Source organism: Phoca vitulina, unplaced genomic scaffold (genome assembly GCF_004348235.1).
Source record: "Phoca vitulina isolate PV1807 unplaced genomic scaffold, GSC_HSeal_1.0 scaffold41, whole genome shotgun sequence".
NCBI classification, from domain to species: Eukaryota; Metazoa; Chordata; class Mammalia; order Carnivora; family Phocidae; genus Phoca; species Phoca vitulina.
Genome location: NW_022589744.1, coordinates 3,316,409 through 3,341,261, shown reverse-complemented (window position 1 = coordinate 3,341,261; position 24,853 = coordinate 3,316,409). Strand labels below are relative to the sequence as shown.

The 24,853-nt window shown below is 37.9% G+C and overlaps 1 protein-coding gene across 1 annotated transcript in view; it reads left to right on the top strand.

Annotated features, from left to right (window-relative positions):
- BPTF (bromodomain PHD finger transcription factor) overlaps window positions 1-24,853 on the top strand; it is a 144,745-nt gene that overhangs the window by 86,292 nt on the left and 33,600 nt on the right. Inside the window, exons 10-20 of the mRNA XM_032429970.1 lie at window positions 3,975-4,104; window positions 5,062-5,200; window positions 8,484-8,663; window positions 9,756-12,066; window positions 16,292-16,416; window positions 17,212-17,340; window positions 19,064-19,214; window positions 19,519-19,561; window positions 21,549-21,795; window positions 22,519-22,670; window positions 23,593-23,701. Of these exons, the coding sequence (XP_032285861.1) occupies window positions 3,975-4,104; window positions 5,062-5,200; window positions 8,484-8,663; window positions 9,756-12,066; window positions 16,292-16,416; window positions 17,212-17,340; window positions 19,064-19,214; window positions 19,519-19,561; window positions 21,549-21,795; window positions 22,519-22,670; window positions 23,593-23,701 (3,716 nt within the window). The remainder of the gene's footprint in view (window positions 1-3,974; window positions 4,105-5,061; window positions 5,201-8,483; window positions 8,664-9,755; window positions 12,067-16,291; window positions 16,417-17,211; window positions 17,341-19,063; window positions 19,215-19,518; window positions 19,562-21,548; window positions 21,796-22,518; window positions 22,671-23,592; window positions 23,702-24,853) is intronic.

Below are 24,853 nucleotides of genomic sequence, written 5' to 3'. Positions count from 1 at the left end.
CTCACCCTCAGATTTCACCAGAAGAGGCTACTGTGACCCAGCGACAAGTTTATTTTTTCCTGGGAACCTTCTTTTAATAGTAACAGTATTGCTCTTTTGCTCATGCAGCTAGTTTTATTCTTGCTACTAAATTTTCAAAATCCAAACTTTATACTGTTTGGGATATACACATGGGTGATAAAACTATATAGAAAAGCAAGGGGACGATAACCCAAAAATCAGGATAATGACTGCCTGGGAGTGGGACACACTAGCTTCTGATGTATTTGGTTATTGATACAAAATTCTCTTTCTTAACCTGGTTATATCTTATATATTTTTAAAAATTATAATGAAAGAAAAGATCCCCATAACAACAACAAAACTCTCAAATAACTAGGAATAAATTTAACAAATATTTAGGATCCTGTAAAGAAATCATTAAAACTTTACTAAAGATAGAAAGGATACTCAGTAAATGAAAAGGTGAAGAGGGGTGCCTGGGTGGCTCAGTCTGTTGAGCTGCTGCCTTCGGCTCAGGTCATGATCCCAGGGTCCTGGGATCGAGCCTGAGCCCTGTATCGGGCTCCCTGCTCAGCAGGGAGTCTGCTTCTCCTCCCTTCGCTGCTCCCCTGGTTCTGCTTTCTTGCTCACGCTCTCTCTCTCGAATAAATAAAATCTTTTAAAAAAATGAAAAGGTAAAGATACATCATATGTTTAGATATGTATACTACTTTTGAGAACCATGCATTATGATAATTATATTAATTTATTCTATCAAAAATCATATTCATTTGCATTATGAATAGGATTTTCCCTCCTTGGGAGGCAGACAGGCTTGATCAAAATGATACTAATATTTCAGCTAGAAAAATTAATTGCAAGAAAAGGAAAGTAGGCATGAGAAAAAAGGGAATAGATATTAGAACATTTTTGAAGCTACAATAAAAAGTAAGATTTAGGGTAGCGGGACAGAACAAAGAACCCAGAAATAGACCTACACACATGTGAGCATCTAGCAATGATAGCATTACATGTAAGAGAAAGAAAGAGGACATGTGTAGAGAAAATATCACCTGGATCCCTGCCTCAGCAAAAACATTCAGATGAATGAAGATTTTTTTAAAAAACGAAAACTAAAAAACTTCAATAAGAAACCATGGATTAATTATGTTTTTGTTGTGATACTTTTTTTTTAAACAGATGTAAAACCCAGATGCCATAGAGGAAAAAAGTGGATGATATATGTATTTAAAATTCTGAGTGGAAAAATAATATTATAATCAAACTCAAAAGACAGATGACAAACTGAGGAAAAATATTTGCACCACAAATGGGAAGTTACCTTAATTGACAAAGATCTTTTATAAATGAAAAGGACTAATAGTCCAGTACAGACAAGACAAAGGATTTGAACAGGCATTTTGCAGAAAAATAAATATGAAAGGCCAGTGGACATTAAAAAATGTTTACTTTTCTCGTAATTAAGGAAATGTAAATCAAAACAGTGGGATATAATCTCTTATCTCTCAACTGGGCTAATAACTTAGAAGTTTGAGGGGCGCCTGGGTGGCTCAGTCGTTAAGCATCTACCTTCGGCTCAGGTCATGATCCCAGGGTCCTGGGATCGAGCTCCGCATCGGGCTCCCTGTTCCGCGGGAAGCCTGCTTCTCCCTCTCCCACTCCCCCTGCTTCTCCCTCTCCCACTCCCCCCGTTTGTGTTCCCTCGCTGTGTCTCTCTCTGTCAAAAAAAAAAAAAAAAGTCTTAACTTAGAAGTTTGGTACTAACTTGAGTGAAGGTGTGGGAAAGCAGGTGGCTTTATGGACGGCAGTGTGAAGTGTACAATTCTGAAGAGCTTTGTGGCTTTACTTGTCAGCATTTTAAGTGCAAGAACCTTTGGACCTAGCTACCTCCCCACTGGGGGACACTGGGGGTACTCTCCAAGTTTACCAGGAAAGACACAAAACATTTTTTCTCATAGCTTTGTTTATAACAGCAAAACAAGCACAAGACCCTGGGCACCACGTGGAGATTAGCAGTGGAGTTGAAGCTTGGTCCCTACTCCCGGCCATGCTCTCAGTTGCACCGTGGAGGTGTGGAAGGGACACCTGCCACCCAGTGCGCCTGCCAGTATGGATGGGGTACCAGCCCGATCGGGCTTCCTTCCCAGGGCCTCTAGGCTGCCAGCAGTAGCCAAGATTTCTGCCCAGCCAAATGGAATTGACTCTTTCAGAGCTGAGCTTTGTTGCTGCCAAAACATAAGGATTGTCTTGGTGGCAGTGAGAACAATAGAATTTACTCTAGAGTAGCTAACATCACAGATTAGCTACAGTACTACCTCGGTGGCCTGGTCTCCTCAGCAAAGTGGTGCCTTTGTATTTGGTGATGAAAATGTTTCTGTTTCCCATGTGAGCACCAAGAGCACAGGCTGAGTGCCCAGCCCAGCTGTGAGCTCCCAGAGTGTCACTGCATCGGTGGTCTCCCCACACAGTGCTCCGTTCCCGGCCACCGTCAGCGCAGATAGCTCAGTTGCTCTGTCAGACCTGAACTTTCAGAGGGTTTTAAAGCTCAGCCTACAAAAACTATGTTCAGAAATACTACTTGATCCTTGCTCAGTCACTCCCTTACTCTAGCGGGCTGAGGCTGTCAGGTTATCCAGCAAGCTGTACCTGCAGAGCTTGCCCCACTCCCTGGTTCCACGAGTAGTGGCAGATTGACGGTATTTGAGTCAGGTAGTCCCCCGTGAGCAGCTCCTCCCTTTCCCCTCCTCCCCTCAGTTGTGAGAGAATGAAGATTGTTTACTCTACTAGTGGTTGTGCAGCTAGTAGGCATGAGCTCTCTAGGCCTGGGGTAGGCTAGCTTTTAGGGTCTTCTATTCCTAGGGACACAAAGCTTTCTTGAAAGTGGAGATAAATAAGGAACTTTTAGTGGGAGGATAGAGATAAAAAGAATTAAATCCCCTCGCACATCTTTCCAGCACCACCTCCTCCCGCAAGTTGACAAAAGATCTGTTTTTTTGGTTTGGTTTTGTTTTTTTCACGTAGCTATGCCCGCAAGATTGGCTACATCTGGATAGGGTGTGCTAAAGCAGTTTTTCTACCACTGGAGCTCTTAGAGACAGGCTCTTCTCTTCATAGGTTTTGGTCAGTGTCCTTGTTTATGGGAAAGATTCCCATTTACAAAAATCCAGTCTCATCATCTTAATGTAGAGCCTCACCACAGACCCTCCTGTCTTCTTACTGCTGGGTGTGGTGATAGCCATTTTCCGTCCTGAAAAAAGAGTGTGGCCTATGCCCTATGTTTAATGACTGACGCGAATCGGTGTGGGTCCTTCTTTCCCAGCCCTTCCCCTCACCCAAAAGCGGAACCTCGTGGGCCTTTTTCTCTATGGATGTAGAAAGCCTGAATTCTACATTAGTGGACCCTGTGATGGCTTTAAAACCCCCAGTGCTAGATAGAATTAGAAATATTGGTTGTTAAAATAGAAGGTTTTGGATTTGTTGGTCTTTTTGGTGGGAAGGAAATAATGTATTCTTTAATAGGGGACTGGTTCAATAAATTATAGTGTGTCCATGCAGTGGGGTATATTATTTAATTCTTTAAAAAGGTCTCTATCTTCTGGTATGAAAAGATCTTCTAGTGCAATTATTCATTGATTAAAAGCTGTGTAGTTGTGAATGTAGTATCCCTTTTGTGTAAATATGATGTTGGTGTATATATGAATAGTTTCAGGAATAAGCCATAAGTGAGTGTATTTCTTATAGGGACACATATGGGAAGGATGGCATGTTTTTGCTTCTTTCTACTGTTTGATTTTTCCCGTTATGGAATTATTTACCTACTTATTTTTGTGAGTTGGAGTTGTCTAGGTCATGGGAATATAGCCAACCATCCTTTGATTCTGTCTTCCTAATTTGCAGTAGTGTATTTTTATCTTTTTAATTTATTTTTCAAAGTCAAATGCAGTTCTGTCTTTCCATTCATATATTCTTAGGTTACACAGGATGACATCAATTGAAAGAGAAGAAAAGGAGAAAGTCAAGAAGAAAGAGAAAAAACAAGAAGAGGAAGAAACAATGCAACAGGCTACATGGGTAAAATACACGTTTCCAGTTAAACATCAGGTAATTTTTACTATAGTCTTTTAAAATAGGGTTAGCCATTTCTGAGACTTGTATTCTGCAACTTTGAATATCTAAATTTTGTTTTACTTTTGACACAATCTTTTATTTAATGTAGTTGGAACAAAGTAAATCTTTCTGGCCATTTTTATAAGCATAGGTTTATCTTACTAGAATATAGGTGGGCTATTAGACTAATTTGTTGAAATTGTTAGAAAACTGTAAAATTGTGTTACATTTTTCATATTAGAAAGGGGTACAATTGACCTTGGAAAAACACGGGTTTGAACTGCATGGGTCCACTTACACACAGATTTTTTCCGGTAAATATAGTACAGTACTGCAAGTGTATTTTTCTTCCTTCTGATGTTTCTTTTCTTTTTTTTTAAGATTTATTTATTTTAGAGAAAGGGTGGGGGTAGAGGGGCAGAGAGAGTCTTAAGCAGACTCCCCGCTGAGTGCAGAATCCGTCGCGGGGCTCAATCTCATGACCCTGAGACCATGACCTGAATAAAAAGTAAGAGTCGGACGCTTAACCGACTGCACCACCCAGGTGCCCCCTTCCTTATGATTTTCTTAATGACATTTTCTTCTCTTTAGCTTACTCTGTTGTAAAGAGTTCAGTATATAATGCATATAACAAACAAAATGTGTTAATCAGCTGTTTATGTTATTGGTAAGGCTTTGGTCAACAGGAGGCTATCGGTAGTTAAGTTTTGGGGGAGTCAAAAGTTATACATGGATTTTTGACTGCATGGGGGGGCGGCAAACCCCCATGTTGTTCAAGGGTCGGCTGTAATCAGTTTTTTCATAAATCTTTGATTTCTGTTGAAAATAAAATTGATTGGTAAACTTATTTGCCTGACTATTGATCTTGTTTAGTAATAATGCATAAAACCAGATGTGCTTTATAAAAGCTTTCTCATTCTCTTTTAATCAGAATGTTTTCATTTACACCAGGTTTGGAAACAAAAAGGAGAGGAATACAGAGTAACAGGATATGGTGGTTGGAGCTGGATTAGTAAAACTCACGTTTATAGGTTTGTTCCTAAATTGCCAGGCAATACTAATGTGAATTACAGAAAGTCATTAGAAGGAAGTAAGTAACTGAAGTTATTTTTTCTGTGTTATAGTTTCTGATTTTGTACTATTTATTATAAATTTGTATTACATTGTCCATATTTTGGATAAAAGTGTTTTTCTGGAATTTTTAATTGAACATGCAAAACTGCCAATGTAGCTTATTAATAATAAACTCTAAAATACTTTTTTTTTTTTTTCCTAAAGATTTTATTTATTTATTTGAGAGAGAGACAGCGAGAGAGGGAACACAAGCAGGAGGGAGAGGGAGAAGCAGGCTTCCCGCAGAGCAGGGAGCCCGATGGCGGGGCTCGATCCCAGGACCTTGAGATCATGACCTGAGCCGAAGGCAGATGCTTAACGACTGAGCCACCCAGGCGCCCTAAACTCTAAAATACTTTAAATTACCTTTATTCTCAGGATTTTCATATCTAGGATTCCAGTTACAGAAGATAGAATAGAACTTACTAAAAAAAAGAAAAAGAGAAAAGGCCTCAGCCACCTAATTGTTTTTCTAAAATCTTAAATTCAGTATTACCTTACTTCTTAAGGAACCACCTATCTGGTAACCTCAACGTCATAGCACGTAACAAAGCCAGAAAGGAAGTGATAGAGACTTCCTTAACACTACCACATAAATGGGGGAGGTATTAACTCAATTTGTGCTATTAGCTAACAACTTTTAGTATTTAGAATCACAGAACTCTAGAGGGGAACTGCCCTGTTAAGAGACCATCTATTTTGAATCTCACATTCCATGAGCAGATTATTTCATGAAGATGTAAAGTTATGTACAGGTCACCTAAGTTGAGAGGGATAGAGCCCTGACTGGAATCCATGTCTCCTCATTCCCACTGTCCTTTTTGCACTCTACATTGCCATCTCTCTTTTGTTACCTGAGCAATTTTCAAAAGCAGTTCTCACTGTGCAGTGTAATTTGCTCATGTACGGTGTGATGTGTTCTCTCCTGTGAAGCCTTTGCCACAGTGAGTACTGTAATACATAGCCAGCTAATTTGCCAACTAATACATAGCTAACTAATTTGACTTCCTTGTGAATGGTTCTGGTGAATCCTGGACTGGTTAGATATTTGAAACCATTAATGTGGTCAAGTTACCATTTTGGATTACCCTTTAACAGAAAAAATACGTATTTCATAAGGCTCACTGGAACTTATAGGGACTGGGAGTGTCTTGCACATAATAGATGCTCAATGAATATTTCTGTTTGCCAAATAGAACTATTCAATATTAAATTCTATTATAATCTGACTATATTCAAGCTAAATGCCCTTTTATAATAAATTCTAAAAGATTAACATTTTTTTTAATTGCCATTTTGTTGCTCCAGTTACCCACGTAGCACTTAGAATTATAAGGAATTTTTGTTTAGTTGTGTCTGACCTGGTTTGTCTTGTGTAGTAAAATCCAGATTATCAATAAGCAAAATAGTTAGGCTTTTGTAGATTTATCTTATATCCACTTTCCTTAGCATACGGTTTCTATTGTCCAAATGCTGGGCCTTTATCCAGTCAGGTACCAAGTTGGTTTTCCAGCATCTTTTGAGCTTTTCCTCTTAGATGGTAGCAGTGCACATTGTTAGCCTAATTTAACTACACAATACGAATTACAGTGAAGGCCTTAGTAACCACCAATTTATAATCTCAGAACTGCTGGTCCTTATAATGATGGCTAATCTAGTCTGATCATATGATAGAGGCACAAATGTGTTGGAAAAAACAAATGCAGTTCAGGGAACCTTGACATAGCATCAGAAGACTAGATGTTCGACTTGTTTGACTGCTGACTGTGTCCTTATCTCTGACCTCCATTCTAACTCAGACTGGATGCATTTGTTTTGCATATTAGTTTATAAGTGTTAGTAAAGGTATTGATGTGCAAGGATTAACAAAGGATATTAATTAGTAGTCTGTATGTCAAGAAGACCTTTATGGAGAGGAAATCCCCCAAATATTTTATAATTGTCTCTTTTAAGTATCTGGGTTATTAAAGCTTTTAAATGGGGTTAGTACCATCATATAAAGCTCTCTTTGAGCACCTTGAAATCATTGAAAAGATATTGCCCAGTTATTCTGAAATAACTTAAAGAAGCACTGAATAAGGAGAGTATCAGTTTAGTTTTTGTCCTTTAGGTACCTGGGGGTCCAGACACATCCTGTCACCGTTTTCTATGATTTTTTTCTTCTTTCACCAATATCCTACTGTCTTGACAGATACCGAGTTTGTTTTTTGCACTCTTTTCCCTTCCCTCAGCCAGATCTTTCTGGAAAAAGTCATTTATTTAAATAAGAAGTAGGTACATGGTTCTAAGTCCTTGGGATATTTGGGATCAAGTGAAGAAGAAAATAAAAAATAGAAAATGCCTGTAAGGCCCAAGAAAATTCATCTGGACAGTAGTTCTGTATCATGGGCTTGGTTTTTTTTTCTCTTATGGAAAGTTTGAAACTACAACTTTACCACGGAAGTCAAAGAGAATAGAATAATGAACTCCCATGCAGCCATCATTCAGCTTCTGTCACTCTCCTGTTAGTTGTCATCGCCTACTTTTTTTCGTGGAGTTTTTTTTTTTCCCATGTATTTAGAGCAAATTCCAGAAATCGTGTTATTTACCAGTTCAGTATATATCTCTTATTGGAGTGGACATTCCATAACCATCATGACATTACCCGTTCAACAAACTAACAGTATTTAACACATCCATCTTGAGAGTGTCAGTTCCTATTCCAATTACCCCAGTTGTGCCAGAGATGCCATTTTACTGTTGGCAGTAAATCAGGTCCAGACAAGGCCAAACATTGTATTTGGTTATTTCTCTGAAGTCTCATTTATTCTGTGATAAATGCTATGATTCCCTACCCAGAAAAAGTCCATAAACAAACTTTTATAATTAATTTCACTGGCTCTTGGATAGCCTTGAAGTCTACCCATGGACTCTAGGTGAAAAATACTTAAAGAATCACATTAGAAGGATAAATACTTAACACAAAATATGTTAGAAACACTGATGTAGACTTTGTGGAGTCATTGAGCAGTTGAAATAGTCTCATGTGAAGGATTCTGAAGAACATCTAAAATGCACTCATTCCTTTTATGCTTTAGGTCAGCTGAGCGTATTAGGAAAGTATATACTATCTTCAACTTTTGTGTTTTGTTTTTTTTAATAAAAAACAATGGTATAAATTGCTGGAAATTACTTGATAATCTCCACTAAACTAGATTTATTAAAGTAAATTGCTAATATTCAGACTACCCATAATTGTATATATACTCAATTCTTTTTAGCCAAAAATAATGTGGATGAAAATATGGATGAGTCAGATAGAAGAAAAAGTCCACGGAGTCCAAAAAAAATAAAAACAGAGCCTGATTCTGAGAAAGGCGAGGTAAAAGATTCAGATGCTGCCAAAGGAGCAGACCAAAGTGAAATGGACGTTTCCAAGATTACTGAGAAGAAGGACCAAGGTAAGGAGAGTCAGGTGTGAAGGGCAGCCTGGGGGTGATAAGATTGCATTGGATCTGGTTCACACAGCAGAAGAGGTACTGCCTTACCTTTCTTTGATGGCACCTTTATTGAATCATAACTCATTTGCTATATAACTCACCCATTTAAAGTGTACAGTTCAGTGGTTTTTTAGTATTTCACAGAGCTGTTCACCTATCACCACAATCAATTTTAGAACATACTCATCACCCCAAAAGTAAACCTCATACTCATTAGCAGTCAGTCTCCAGTCCTCCCTAAATCTCCCCAGCCTACTAGTCTACTTTCTGTCTCTATGGATTTGCCCAATTTTGGACGTTCTGTATAAATGGAATCATATAATATGTGGTCCTTTGTGACTGGCTTCTTTGACTTGGTGTAATGTTTTCAAGGTTCATCCATGTTGTAGCATGTGTCAGCATTTTGTCATTCCTTTTTATTTCTGAATAATAGTCCATTGTATAGATGTGCCACTTTTTGTTTATCCATTCATCAGTTGATGGACATTTGGGTTGTTTCCACTTTTTGGCTGTTATGAATACTGATAAGGACGTTCGTGTACAAGTTCTTATATGGACATATGCTTTCATCCCTCTTGGGTAAACACCTAGTAGTGGAATTACTGGGTCATGAGCTAATAACTCTGTGTCCAACCTTCTGAGGAATTTATATTGTCTTTTGTGAAAAGTCATTTTTTAAAAACTAGATAAGCTCGATAATGTATGAGCCCCAAGATATTTTATGACTACAAAATAGTCTATACAAAATCTTCCATGAAGGTACTGGTGTATGGGCTAACTGTCACATGCTAAGTAGTTTTACATTGTGACATTCCAATTTCAGATACTAAGAATCAGAATATTTAAATATTTACTAGATGTTTTTAAACCTTTTATAAAGTTTAGCCCTGTCCATTGATCTATCTTAATCATGTATCAGGAGCTTTCAAATATATATTTATATCGAAGCTCTTGAGTGAAAATAAGAAACATTGGTAGTTTCTAAAATAAAATATTGTGAATTCCACATTTGAGACTAAAAGTTACACTTACGTAAATGTCTTTGTTTCACAGATGTACAAGAAATTTTAGATTCTGACAATGAGAAACCCTTTAAGGAAGAACCAATGGAGATAGATGATGATGTGAAAACAGAGCCACGTATAAACTGTCAGGAAGGTTCTCAAGTAGATGTGGTCAATGTCAGTGAGGGCTTCCATCTAAGGACTAGTTATAAAAAGAAAATTAAATCATCCAAACTAGATGGACTTCTTGAAAGGAGAATTAAACAGTTTACACTGGAAGAAAAACAGCGCCTCGAGAAAATGAAGTTGGAGGGTGGAATTAAGGGTATAGGAAAGACCTCTACAAGTTCTTTGAAAAGCCTTTCTGAGTCACCAGTAACAATGAAAGCAAAAGAAGGGTGTCAAAGTGACTCACTTAGACAAGAACAAAGCCCTAATGCAAGTAATGGTAAATCTGAAGATGTGATTCGGGGATGTTCACAAAGCGATTCCTCAATCCTTGGAATCGGTGATCCTGATCATACAACAGACAGACTTTATCCAAAAGATCAAATGTTAGATGACATCTCCATTCAGAGTCCAGAGACAAACTGTCAGAAACAAAATTCTGTTGGAAACGACATAGATGAGAGTCTCTCTGAACCTACCAGTCAAGGCCAGGAACCTGGTAAGATTAAAACAAGAGGAAGTGACTTTCTCATTGGTGACTCCAAACTAGCCAGTGCAGATGAAATTGGTACTTTGATCTATAAGAACAAAAAACCACTCATACAGGAGGATAATGACACCATTGTTTCTCCTTCCCAGAGCCCTTCACTTCCATCAGTACCTAAAAGTACCGATGATAGAGATCTCCCATCTCTGTCAAAAGCAGTGGACTTTGAAGGAAAACTAGGATGTGTCTCTGAATATAACAGCACTTTGGAAAATAGTTCTGATACTATGTCTATTCAGGACAGCAGTGAAGAAGATATGATTGTTCAGAATAGCAATGAAAGTCTTTCTGAGCAGTTCATAACTCAAGAACAAGGTATTGAAGGCTTGGAACCATTGAAACGGGAGTTTGTTCCAGATAAATCCACTGGAAACTATGATAAAAGACCACAGTGTAAGGTAACTGAAGCAAATGGTAGAAAGCCAAGTCAAGAACAGAAATTAGAGGAGAGATCAGTTAATAAATATATTGATCAAGTCAGTCTAAAAAGTAGCACTGACAAAAAGAATAATGAAAATCGAGAGTCTGAAAAGAAAGGACAGAAAGCAAGTACCTTTCAAATAAATGGAAAAGATAATAAACCCAAATCATATTTAAAAGGGGAATGCTTGAAGGAAATCTCTGAGGGTAAAGTAGTAAGTGGTGACATTGAACCAAAGCTTAATAATATAAATAAGATAATTCCTGAAAATGATATTAAGTCTTTGACTGCTAAAGAATCTGCTGTAAAGCCATTCATGAACGGTGATGTCATCATGGAAGATTTTAATGAAAAAAACAACCTGGAAATAAAGTCATCTTTACTGAGATCTTCAGATGCTGAAGGCGACTACCAAGATGGCGTAGAGACCGTGCCGTCAACCAAAGAGCCTGAGAGTGCACACGCTCCCATGCCTCCACTGTCTTGTCCAGAAAGCAGTTCAGCGAATCAGGTAGAAGATATGGAAATTGAAACCTCCGAAGTTAAGAAAGTTACTCCCTCACCTGTTACTTCTGGAGAGGAATCTAACCTCAGTAATGATTTTGTTGATGAAAATGATCTGCCCGCCCACAAAGATGAAAATGTCAATGGAGAGCCCAAGAGAAAAACAGTCATCACAGAAGTCACCACCATGACATCCACGGTGGCCACAGAATCAAAAACTGTAATCAAAGTAGCAAAAGGTGATAAGCAGACTGTGGTCTCGTCCACAGAAAATTGTGCCAAATCCACTGTCACAACCACCACTACAACGGTAACAAAGCTTTCCACACCCGCCACAGGCAGCAGTGTGGACATCATCTCTGTGAAGGAGCAGAGCAAAACTGTGGTCACCACAACAGTGACAGACTCACTGACCACTGCAGGGGGCACTCTGGTGACATCTATGACCGTGAGCAAAGAATATTCCACAAGAGACAAAGTGAAACTCATGAAATTTTCAAGGCCCAAGAAGACTCGTTCAGGTACAGCTCTGCCATCCTATAGAAAGTTTATCACCAAGAGCAGCAAGAAGAGCATATTTGTTTTGCCTAATGATGACTTAAAAAAGTTGGCCAGAAAAGGAGGAATCCGAGAAGTCCCTTATTTTAATTACAATGCAAAACCTGCCTTGGATATATGGCCATATCCTTCTCCTAGACCAACCTTTGGTATCACTTGGAGGTATGTATTTGGGGAAGGGAGAAAGTCTTACAAGCATTATCTGATAAGCATATCTCATTTTTTGAGAAAAAATGAGATAATAAGAGATGCGACAGGAAAGCAGAAGTTTAATGGGCCAAGTTAGCAGTGGAAATAAGATACAGAGAATCTTGAATTTGGCCAGCTGGGAGGTACTCAAGTTTCTTAGGGAAAAATCTTAATAAAAGACTGAAAAAATGTAAGGGAATTCTTTAAAATGAAATTCAGTTTTACTTTTCACAAGACAGAAGAAACATGTCAAACATAGTTGTTTTTGTGGTTTAACTTTCCAAGTTATTGCCATGTGTTTGCCTTGGGAATGAGAGAATTGCAGACTTGGATAATCAACTTTCTGGAATGTTTGTATTTTATTTCTATTAGGTAATTGATAGAAACATAAAGACATAGGAAACATGCCTGGGAATCACACAAAGTTCATCGTAATGTGGAAATCCTCCTAATGTAATTTATTTGCATGGTAAACATTTGTTTTGGAGTTCTTTGTTATTTATGTGAGAAGAGGTAGTCTCAGATTCCTTAGGGATTTTTTTAAACCCAGAAATAGTCTTAATTTAAAATTTTCTGGGCATTAAGCTTTGGGGATGAGTCATAAGTACGTAGTGTTGGCAATTGTCAGATCGTGTAGTTTTATATTGGGAAAGGATCTTAGAAATTCTTATCTTTTAGAGATGTGTAATAATTTGCCTCTGGCCACAGAGGGACAGAGTTAGGAAGAGTGCCCGGTTTTCCTAAATCCCAGTCCAGTACTGCTGTATCACATTTCACATTATCTGTCCTTGCTTTGTCCTTTTTCATGTCCTTGTCTTTTTATCTTTTTATCTCCACCCTCACAACTGGAAAGGATGGAACATAAACACTGAAAACATAAGAGTTTCTGTGGGGCATGCTTAGAAGTCAGGAACAGTCTTGATTGCTGCTAGATTTTGATAGGAACCTGAAGTTATTTTAGCAAGTGACTGAGCCAGCTCCATTGCACTCTAGGCTTCATTTCTGTATGTCTTTATTATGGTTCCAGTTTCTTTAAGTTAAAACCATACCTTTTTTTTGTTTGTTTCTTTTATATTATAATTAGTATTATAAAACAAAAAGTGTAAATGAGTACTCTCTCTAAAGGAATTAACTTATTAATATGACCAGTCATAGTTGGTTTGACCAAGGTTTTTATAACTCATCTTTTGATTTGAATTAAAATATCATCACTCCATTACACATTCAATAGAGACAGCTGAAAAGTACAATTTCTCTGCAGGGCCTGCAATGAAGGATTTGCAGAATCCTGCAGGGAATCAAGGAACTCTTCATTACAGTTCATGGATTTATAGGATTACTCTGCACTTTTCTGCTTTCTTCATTGAGAGCGGTCCCAAAATGTATCCTTGACTGTCCTGCAGGTAACTTCTTTCCCACTGGAAAAGTTACTATGTACAAATACTTTAATTAAAATGACCTGGCAGTTGTGGAGGCCGACCTTTCTGCTCTTTTCTTTTCTGAAGTGGAAGGTAGGCTCAACTGGGAAGCACTTTTCTCTGAACCAGTTCCGATCAAGTGTTGCCCAGGGCCCTTTTCTGCACGGCTGGGTTTCAGGAGCCTTGTATTATTATGTTTTAATATGCACTGTGGGCACAATTGGTATCTGTTTAGTTAATTTCTCATTTTTTAATGGAAGGAAATACCTTCCTGTATATTTTAAACAGATATTGCCGTCAAATATGTGCTAACGTCTAAATTTGCTGAAGTTGAGGGAAACAGAATCCCTTGTATCTAACAGAGGCATGGGTAAATATGTAACATATTCTTGACTTTAGAATGCATTTTTAAAAAGTGTATTGCTGTAAAAACCATGCATGTGAAATGCATTTTTATACTCACACTTGAATAAAATAATGTCTGATGCTTAGAGTAGAAGCCAAGAATGCCAAGAGGTGCATGTTTGATCTTTATTAATGTTAAGGATGAGCAGTAGTGAAAAGTGAAACTCGTCTTGTCAACTCATTAGGCCTCTTTTTTCCTCCACACTGTCCATTCTCTTACTTCCTTTTTCCCAGGCCCTGATTCTGTGTTTCATTATCACTTGGAACCAGTAGTTGCCTCCACAGTGCTGCCCAAACCATTCTCCCAAAAGGCAGATCTATTTTGTGAATATTCTGACTGAGCTGAGCAGCCTTCAGAGTGTTAACTACAACTGCAGGGCTGGGGGGTGGCAGGCGGTGAGCTCGTCACCTGTGCACCATGTCTGTGAGAAGTACTTCCCTTTACAACCCATCCTATACTGGATGCGTTTCAGAAGCCTTCATACCACTCACCTCCAAGGCTCTTCTTTTGTCCTCCCATTTGGTGCAGCACATTTGGACTCTGCAGTCCTCTCTCGTGCCGGCTTCCTCTCTTGCTGCGCTTCCACACCCCTTCCCTCCAGTCAGAGCACACCAGATGTGGTTTCTGGGAAGAAGAGTGTGCTGTGGTACACTTTCCTCCCGAGCATATGTATGCCCCTTGCCCTGGTGTAGCCACCTCCGCATCTTTGTCCTTTGAGACTCAAGCTAAGCTCTGCTCCCCATCCCAGAGCCGAGTCAGGGGCCCCTCGCACTTATCTCTGGTACAGCTCCTGAGGATGCGAGAACAGATTATGATTTATTTCCCTGTCTCCAGCTCCTTTCAGTTAGTCTAACACACATAGAAGGCACTCAAGTATTTTTTGAACGAATACGTGAATGAACAGGCTTTTGGTGTGTGTCCCTGCTGTGGTATTTCCATTGCAAAATATAGAGATGCATTGAAGTTGTAGAGAGTAATCTGAGGAAGAAGAGAGAGAATGAGAAACATTTCTCTTCCCACATACATAACCATTTGGCATCCAGAGTTCCCTATGCATTTCTATAGGGTGTGGTCTGAAAGTGACACGTACTTTCCACCCCCTTCTCAGGACATCCCTGCACTGGATAACATTCACCCTCCCATTTAAGAATTGTTCTGTCCAGGTCAGAGGATTCACAGGGCGACAGCACAACAAAGGAAATCCTGGTGTCACAGGCGGAGATGGGAATTTAAGAAGCTGCTGCAACTTTTTGGTTGGAGTGTTTCCCTTTCTCACATTGTTCATTTTCCCAGCTTAATGTTTAGAATAGAAAGCATTGCCTCTCAAATACAAATTGTCTTAAGGTTTACCTTCTACCTCTGTTAGAGGAGGAAATTATTTTAGTTGTGTAGATTTTTCTGTATACTCTATTAATCAGGATATTTATTTAAGTACATGGAAATGTCAACAGAGTTTAATTACACAAAGACCACACTAATAGAGAATTGATACCCTTAGGGCTGCTTTACAGTATTTTATGGTTAGTTCCATCTCGGGACATAATATTCATTGCAGTTATAAATTCATTCTGAAATATATCTTTAATATTATTTTTAAAAGAGTATCTAAAATGTTCAATAACTGCACCCAATGCTTAGAAAAAACCTGAACACAGAGATTCCTTTGTCTCCTGATCAGTAACTAATCTAGTATTGTCCTTTTTTATTACTGATTATATTGTAGAATTCTACCAACTATTATTCTAATGTGGTTAGTGTTTATTAGTATTAGCAGGTATTCATCATCCGGTAGTTCATGTTTTGCAGAACCACCATTTGGATACAAAATTTCTGTCCATTTGGAAAGGCCTTATTGGATTTGTAGGGGGGGGTCTTTTTTTTTTTTTTTTTCTGTTTTGTGTTTTGAGAAAATTTAAACAATTGCAGTTTGTTTCAGCACAAATCAGTCAGTTAAGATTTTATCCTTCTTCAAAACCTTTATCATCTTTAGTAACACAGTTATTTCTCTATATTTGTTCTCCTTTGTAATTTCTCTAACACATATTTTGGAATTAGGCTAAATGTATAAAATCTTCATAAATTCTTGCCATGTCAGTCTTAAAATGAAACATGCTCATTTTACAAATTTATATGGTATTTGAAGTGACTACAGACCCTTTTTAAGTTGTTAGATGCATGTTATGCCTAGGAACAAAAAAGTTATTAAGGGGTGTATAATAGCCACAGTGCTTACAAAATCCTATTATAATTATTAAAATCATAATGAAGACAAGATACAGCCCTTTGGTTTAATAATAGAAGGTGTGTGTGCGCGTGTGTGCGTGTGTGTGTACTACACAATACATATGTAGTTTTTCTTGGGTTTTTCTTTCAGGTATAGACTTCAGACTGTAAAGTCCTTAGCTGGAGTGAGCCTTATGTTACGGTTACTGTGGGCAAGCCTGAGATGGGATGACATGGCGGCCAAGGCTCCTCCAGGAGGAGGGACTACGCGGACAGGTAAGGGTTTCTTATTTTCTAGTTTAAGTTGAAAAGAGAAAAAAATCACTTGACAGTTCACTTAATTTTAAGCATTTCTGTTATTTATTAAAATATAACACTTATGTATAAAAATACAGCTTGCTAAAGTTGGGCAGCACATGCTGTAAGATCCTGGGGACAGGGAAGGGGGGTCAGATTATAAGGTGAGTCACTTATGTGTGAACCAGTCTGAATTTTTAAAGGATCTTTGTTGGGGCACCTGGGTGGCTCAGTCGGTTAAGCGTCTGACTCTTGATTTTGGCTCAGGTCATGATCTTGGGGTTGTGAGATTGAGCCCTGCCTTGGGCTCCATGCTCAGCAGAGAATCTGCTTGAGACTCTATCTCTCCCTCCCTACCCCACCCCCAACCCCCACAACCCCCCATGCTCACTCACTTGCGCGTGTGCGCGCACTCAGTCTCAAAAAATAAATCTTTTTTTAAAAAAAGATCTTTATTATTGTAGAGTATAAGTCATTTAAACTGGGACATCTGGAACCCTATGCTTGCTGCTTCTTTCTACTCTTATTATTTTGACTGTTTTGCCGCCAGAAACTAAGCTGCCCCCCAAATAGCATTTTGCTCAGTTTAGAATTTTTCACTGAGGAAGAAAGTATTATTGCACTCTAGCAGTGACCCTAAAGTCATTAATTAATCAATTGTTTTCAAAAGTTTATTCCATGTGTGTCTCCTTTTTAAAGCACCAGATGTTGTACCTTTTGAGTCTCTGAATATTTTAGGTGGTTATTAATATTATGTGGATTAAATCACCATAGAAACATCTGAAACTGAAATCACAACAACAGAGATAATTAAAAGGCGAGATGTTGGTCCTTATGGCATTCGATCTGAATATTGTATCCGGAAAATCATTTGCCCCATTGGAGTTCCAGAAGCACCAAAAGGTAAGGAATACAAAGAATTCTGTTCTTTTGTTATTGACCTATTAACCATATCTTTTATGAATTAAAATTTGATTATAGGGACACCTGGGTGGCTCAGTCAGTTAAGTGTCTGCCTTCAGCTCAGGTCATGATCCCAGGGTCCTGGGATCAGTCCTGCATCAGGCTCCTTGCTCAGCAGGAAGCCTGCTTCTCTCTCTCTGCTTGCCACTCCCCCTGCTTGTACTCTCTCTCTCTGACAAATAAATAAAATCTTTTTAAAAAATTTGATTGTAATTGTTTCCTTAACTCTTTATTCCACTTTTGAAAAAGAGATCTTTTCATTACAATCTATTATATTTTTTAAAATGATATTTAAGTAATAAACCCTAACAGGATTTCACTAGACACACATATCTATAGGCATTGTTCCAAGCACAGGGAGGGTACAGAGAAGTATAATAATACCTCTTATAGGGGCACCTGGGTGGCTCAGTTGGTTGAGTGTCTGACTTGGTTTTGGCTCAGGTCACGATCTCATGGGTTGTGGGATCGAGCCCCATGTCAGGCTGTAGCTCAGCAGGAAGTGTGCTTGAAAGATTCTCTCCCTCTGCCCCTCCACCCGCTTGTACTCGTGCGTGCGTGTGAGCTCTCTCTCTCTCAAAATAAATAAGTCTTAAAGAATAATAATACCTCTTATAATTAAGCTGTGGAGCAGTGATTGACACCAGACTGTCAGCTCCAAGAAGGCAGCTCCTGAGTCTGTCTAGTTTGTTGTCCTGACACCTGCTGCAGAATATGACACATAAGTGATCACTGACCATCTCTTGATTCAAGGGTTAAAGCTGTTGTGAAATACTTGAGTTCTCAGGGTAGAAATAATCTTAAGAGGCATAAAGAGTGTGATTCAGTAAACATTTATAGAGCAACTACATGATAAGCACTAGACAGCAAATACATGGAAGAAGGGGGTTCAGCCCCTATTCTCACAGAAGCAAAGAAAAGGTTATAGGATTATACTTCTATAACGAGAATCAAAACTGTTAATGCTAAAAAGAGTTCAGTGAGGTGACCGGACTCAAGAGATACAGTTTAAAATCAATAATTTTATTTCATATGTGCAATAATACTTTTTATTTTTAAAATCTTACCATTAGGAGATTTCACCTCTGCTTAATAGTTTCAGATCCCTTCTTTACATGGGCAACTTCCAAATCCCCCTTCTCAGTGCTGTGATGGAAAATACACATTGCCAGAATAGTACATGCCAAGGACCCCCAGCCCAACTGTGTGGGAAGAATGCACTAGGCTTCTTGAAGGACATGTATCCATGTCGGTGTGTGAAGGATAAATAGACGTTAGTCAAGTGAGGGGGATGGAGCCTAGGAGTAGTGTTACGGGCAGATGGAACAGGCTGGGTAAAGGCTTACAGGCCTTTTATATCAGGGGCCAGCAAACCTGGCCCATGAGCTTTGACCCACCACCTGGTTTTGTTAATAAAGTTTGATTGGAACACAACCATACATACTCACTTATGTATTGTTTCTGGCTCTTTTCATGATACAGAGGCACAGCTGAATAGTTGTAACAGAGACCATCTGTCCTGCGTAGTGTAAAGTATTTACCATCTGGCCCTTTAAGAAAAAGTTTGCCAACTCCTGTTTTTCATGATCTAAGAGGAGATGCCAGAAGTATTGTAATTTTAGAAGCTATATTTGCTTAAAATGCTCTGATTTCTTTTCCAAAGAAACACCTACACCTCAGAGGAAAGGCCTTCGATCAAGTGCATTACGGCCAAAGAGACCAGAAACGCCCAAGCAAACTGGCCCTGTTATTATCGAAACTTGGGTAGCAGAGGAAGAGTTGGAATTGTGGGAGATCAGGGCGTTTGCTGAAAGGTAAGGAAATGGTTTACATGTAATCAGATGTTTGAAGCTTAACTTCAGTATATCCTAGTTAATTTTATTTCACCTCTTGATTTTAAGTGCTAGCTATAGATCATTTGTTAAAGTCTTGTTTCTAATTTTAATGTGTTTTATCCATTTGTCAGTTTCTAATTATCTTACATTTATTGTTTTTAAGCAGAAATAATTTTATATCTTTTTATAATATTAAAGTCGACCAGATTTCACTTAATATTTGATACCAGTTGTCTAATAGTGTAGTTTCTGATAAAATTCCTCCTTTTTTTTTCCCCTGCAGAGTGGAGAAAGAAAAGGCACAAGCAGTTGAGCAACAGGCTAAGGTTAGTGAACAGAAGAAGGCAGAGGACTTCAAGGCCCACATGGAGGCTCACCTCAAACAGCAGCGCTTGGCTGTCCAGCAGGTGGGGGAGTTGGTACTAGGCCCACCTGGCAGCGAATTGACATTTTTAGCCAAATTCATGCACACCAAAAGCACAATAACGATATATTCATGTGGTTTTATTTATTATCTCTAGAATTCAGTGGGTAAGTGTTTGTTGTTACTAAAATATCGTTGGCACACATTGTTACATTAGCTTGAGAAGTGTTTGTGGGTAATTTTCAAAGATAATGTTTTCCTACCAAGTTCCAATCTATAATATCTCTGTAGGCCATGAAAAAGCAAATTGTACTAAAACTCTTAGGAGTTTGTTATAATTGAGGATCATAAAGCTACTGATGGTTTCTTTGCATTTCCACACTATAAATGATGTACTGTATGTGCCTGAATATTAGGGGTTCACATAAAGGATGATTCCCCCTTTTTTCTCTTGAGAAAATACTATAAAAGTTTTTAGCCAACTTAAATATGTAAACTTTTAGGATATAGGTGAAATCAATAAAGGTCTACTTAGAGTATCACTAACTTAGTTGCATGTAAGTATTTAAAAATTACATATTATGTCAACCAAAATATTCATTTCAAACTGCTTTTTTCCTCTCACATTTTATAAAACATTCCTTTAAATTTTTATGCACCTTTTACTTTGGTGTACTGTAGGTCATTGCCTTCCCTTACGTCAAAGTTTGAGATAACTACACTTTTGGATTTTTTCATGTCTATCTGTCCATTTAGAGAAAAACTAACTAGTTGTTTTGTTTTTCATTTTATGGATGTGTTTTTGTCATCTCTATAGTGAAACCTAATGTTTTACTTTTAAAAATTTATTTAAAATGCTTATTTACAAATACAGTCAACATTTCCAATTTTGAAGGCATACCCTCAGGAAATAACTACTAAATATGTGTTCCGTTTCTTTGTCTTTCCCCCTCCCCCACCTTTTTAAAACTGATTTCAGTCAGATGACATCTCTGAGTATCCAAAACTAAACTCCTTTTCTTCTGAGGAATGAGAAACTATGGGAAATACCTCACATTATATTCAGGCGTACTGGATGTGTACAAAAACAATCCTACATAGATTGTCTGTGATGTCACGGCAGGAGATAGTTCAGCATTACAGTTTTATCTTGGTACACATCTCAGCCCCACCACTAACTAGCTCTGTCCAGGCCATTTACAGTCTCTCTGAGTCTCAGTTTTGTCATCTTTAAGTTACAATACCAGTAACTTTATTGGGTTGGTCTGAGCATTAAATAAGATAATGATGATAAAGCATTTGCACGAAGTTTGAAATCAGTGCTGCCTCTTGTTCTTACATGTGGAAGCTTACGTCGTCGTGTCGGTCAGGAAATGTTAGCAATCTATGATACAAGATGCACAGATTGTCTTTAAAAACCCTGTCGTCTGATCAGCTTATACCTCTCTGCATAAAATAGTCTAAAATATTTTTCTGTAAGAGTTTTGAACTGAGGAGTATAAGAAGTTTAGAAAAGATATTTTATTATAACTTTCAGCTTGCTTACCTGTTTGTCAACTGGAATAGTGATTATTTAAATATTTACATGTTTTTTATAATTGGATAAGTTAACATTACAGTAAACCAGAAACCTTTTACAGTTCTATCATTCGCTCTGTGCTCTAAATTCTGCCCCTGAGCAGCAAGGTGTTCCTGTCTCCAATGAGATTACCCGTGTCTCTCTTATCTGCAGTCTGGAAGCTTGGACATTGTACGGGCTGTGGTGTAGTCGTAACAAAATGGCCTTCTTCAGGAAATTAAGGGCAAATTTATATGGATATATTTTCAGAGATATTTTAGAAATTTGATGCAGTTAGATTTGGAGAAATTATGGCTGGACTTCTTGCAGAATGGTATTGTTTTTATTTAGAACTCTTTTGGTTCATGTGTTCTCTCCCTGGCTTTTCTAGAAACGATTGGAACAGCAGAAGCCTACAGTAATTGCAGCTTCCACCACTTCCCCACCAAACAGTACAACTAGTACCATTTCTCCAGCACAAAAAGTTATGGTGGCCCCCATAAGTGGCTCAGTTACAACTGGAACTAAAATGGTTCTCACTACTAAAGTTGGATCTCCAGCCACTGTAACATTCCAGCAAAACAAGAACTTCCATCAGACCTTTGCTACGTGGGTTAAGCAAGGCCAGTCAAATTCAGGTACATAACTGTTATTATACTTTCATTCAGGGAAAAGAAATGTCATTCCTTTACTGAAATGAAACATTTCTTTAGAAAATTGTTTTTCTTCTGCAGCTGATTGAGCAAACAAGCTGCAACAGTTGGTTTGTTACAAATGATATAATTATTACATTAGCGAAACTCCTCTCTTACATTATTTCACTTTCAACATTTACATAGTTCACTTACTTTGAGTGGAGAGGAATGTTTGTCTTAAAAATACAAAATGAGCCACATTTCATGCATTGGTGCCCTTCCTATAAGTCACTACGTTGCTGGTTATTTTAAATCTAAAGCTTATTAAATGTCTTATACCCCATTAGCCACCAGCACAGCTGCCACATCTGCTACAAGCATTGCCAGCACAGGTCAGACGTTCCAAATTACAGGCAATCCAGTCACTATGGCAGGAAAAGTAATTACCAAACTGCCACTTCCTGCAAACAGCAAGATTGTCGCTGTAAATGTGCCAGCAACACAAGGAGGTAAGGGAAATGTGAAGAGTTTTAATTCACATTTGCCAGATCATACTGTCGCCATTATTTTTCATTTCCTTTTCACTGATTTCAGTCCTCGGATCTCACATTCTATGTAGCCCACTATAAAACCCTGCCACACGTAGTTCCTCCTCAGAAACCCAGCAACACCTGATGCTTTTTATTAAAGGGGCAGTTGTTAATGACTTCTTCATCTTTTTTTAAGGCGTTGTTCAAGTACAGCAGAAAGTCCTGGGTATCATTCCATCAAGTACAGGTACAAGCCAGCAGACCTTTACTTCATTCCAGCCCAGGACGGCAACAGTCACAATCAGGCCCAATACCTCAGGCTCTGGAGGAACCACAAGCACTTCACAAGTAAGAATTCTTTACAGGCTTATTTTGTTTTGAAGTGTTACGCACACCAAGTTGAAGTTTTTAGAACGGCCTCTTCCAGTATTAATCCAGCTTCTAATATTCCTTTGCTTTTTACTTAATCTGAGATGAAGTACTGATTTTTTTTAAAAAATCTTTTCTATTTCTAAGCATGAATCATGCTAAATGTTAATTTTTAACATTTAGTTAATAGCATATTCGTATACGTTATGAGTCAAATTAATGCTTTCTAGGATTTTGTAAAGAAAATTCCTTCATATGAAACAATGGGCAGCATTGGAGCCCCAGGGAAACTTGCTGTGCAACTAAGAAGTAGAATGAAAATAGAATCCACGGCATTATAACTAGTTTGTTATCAGCTGATATGCACACATATTAGATACATCATTTCTGTGGCTCTGGTATCATGGAAAAAAGTTTGAAGTTTTGTAGACTTGAAAATGTTCTAAACCTAATTATAAGACTGAAAATTAATATGCTCTGTAGTCTCTCCTCTAAAAACATGAAAGAACATTGGGTTTCCGATCTTACTATTATATTCTGTGGGTGACAGATATGTATTGGACCTCAGGGAAAATAGGACTCAACATTTTCCTGTGGGCAGCCATGGTGGTTATAGAACAGAGCTTCACTGAGTCTTGTCCCTTCCTTCTAGTCTATAAAGCTCTACTTGGTATCCAGTGACAAGGAATTTCATATGATCTCATTTGAATTAAATTGTCTCCCCTCAGAACTCCATCTTTAAGCTGATGCTTAATGTAATTTAAAATGTAATGTCCAAGAGCCTTTGTCATTTCTGTAGACCTTTTTATCAATAGAGAATGTTTAAAGATCTGTGTTCTAAGTCCATCATGCTTTTAGTCTTAAAAACATTTTAATTCATTGTCCTTTGTGTCATTTATAGGTAATCACAGGGCCTCAGATCCGCCCTGGTATGACGGTGATTAGAACACCACTCCAACAGTCAACACTAGGAAAGGCAATTATTCGAACACCTGTGATGGTACAGCCAGGTATTCATCCCTCCAGCATTTTCATTTTTCTTCTCAATACCCAGTCTGGGAAATCTGTAATACTCCGTATTTGCTACTCTACATACTAAAAAATACCGATTTGAATGAATACTTCAAAGCATACTAAATTTCTAATCCATTTTGGGGTACATCCATATTATTTCATTTCTGGCATTGCCAGTAAGGGAGTAGTAGATCCAAGCATGCTTAATAAAAATTTTTCAAAACCTCTAATAAATAGAATATATATTAATTCAAATCATTGGAGTAAAGAGAATGAGTAAAGACAACAGTCTGTGTGGCAAAAGACAGACAAAGTCAAGGAAACAGCTAAGAAGGATTTAAACGGAAAACATAAAAAAAGCTTACAAAGGCATTATCAGCCCTTCGTTCATGTGAATAGGTTAAAGTTCCCATATTTAAAATTTGAATCCTGTAAAGATAGAACAAAAAAAATCCAACTGTACAGTAATAAGAAACATATCTAAAGTTGAGTTACCACAAAAGGTTAATAAAAAGATGGGCAAAGATACATGAAATAAAGACCAAAAATAGAAAGTAAGAAAGAGGGGAGATATGGGGTATGGGTGGGGAGGACAAAAATTATCTTACTAATATTGAACAGAGCAAAAGTCAATGATTTTTACATTGTCTTAAAGATAAAAAGTTGCAATGAAGATGCAGTTTGGAATCTCTAAGAACCAAATAAGGGGCGCCTGACTGGCTTAGTTGGTGGGCATGTTGTGACTCTTGATCTTGGAGTTGTGGGTTCAAGCCCCACATTACGTGTAGAGATTACTTAAAAATAAAATCTTTAAAAAAAAAAAAAAGAACCAAATAAGATTTCATTGGAGTGTTTAAAGCAAAAACTATTTGATATCAAGGAGGGATCAACAGAAGCATAGTAGACTAGAAACAGGCTGTGTCAGCTGTTAAACCTTCAGGAACACACATTGGTTTTAAATATATATGGGCTCTTTATACAAAAATGGTCACATAATGAGTCAGGGAAAACCTGATGAATTCCTTCCAAAAAGTAGAATGTGTATAGGCCACATTCTGTGTAGTAAAGCTAGAAGTTAATATTAAGTTATTCTACTAATTTTTACTTGCTTGAAAATTTTAAAACATATGTTCTCATAAGTAACTTTT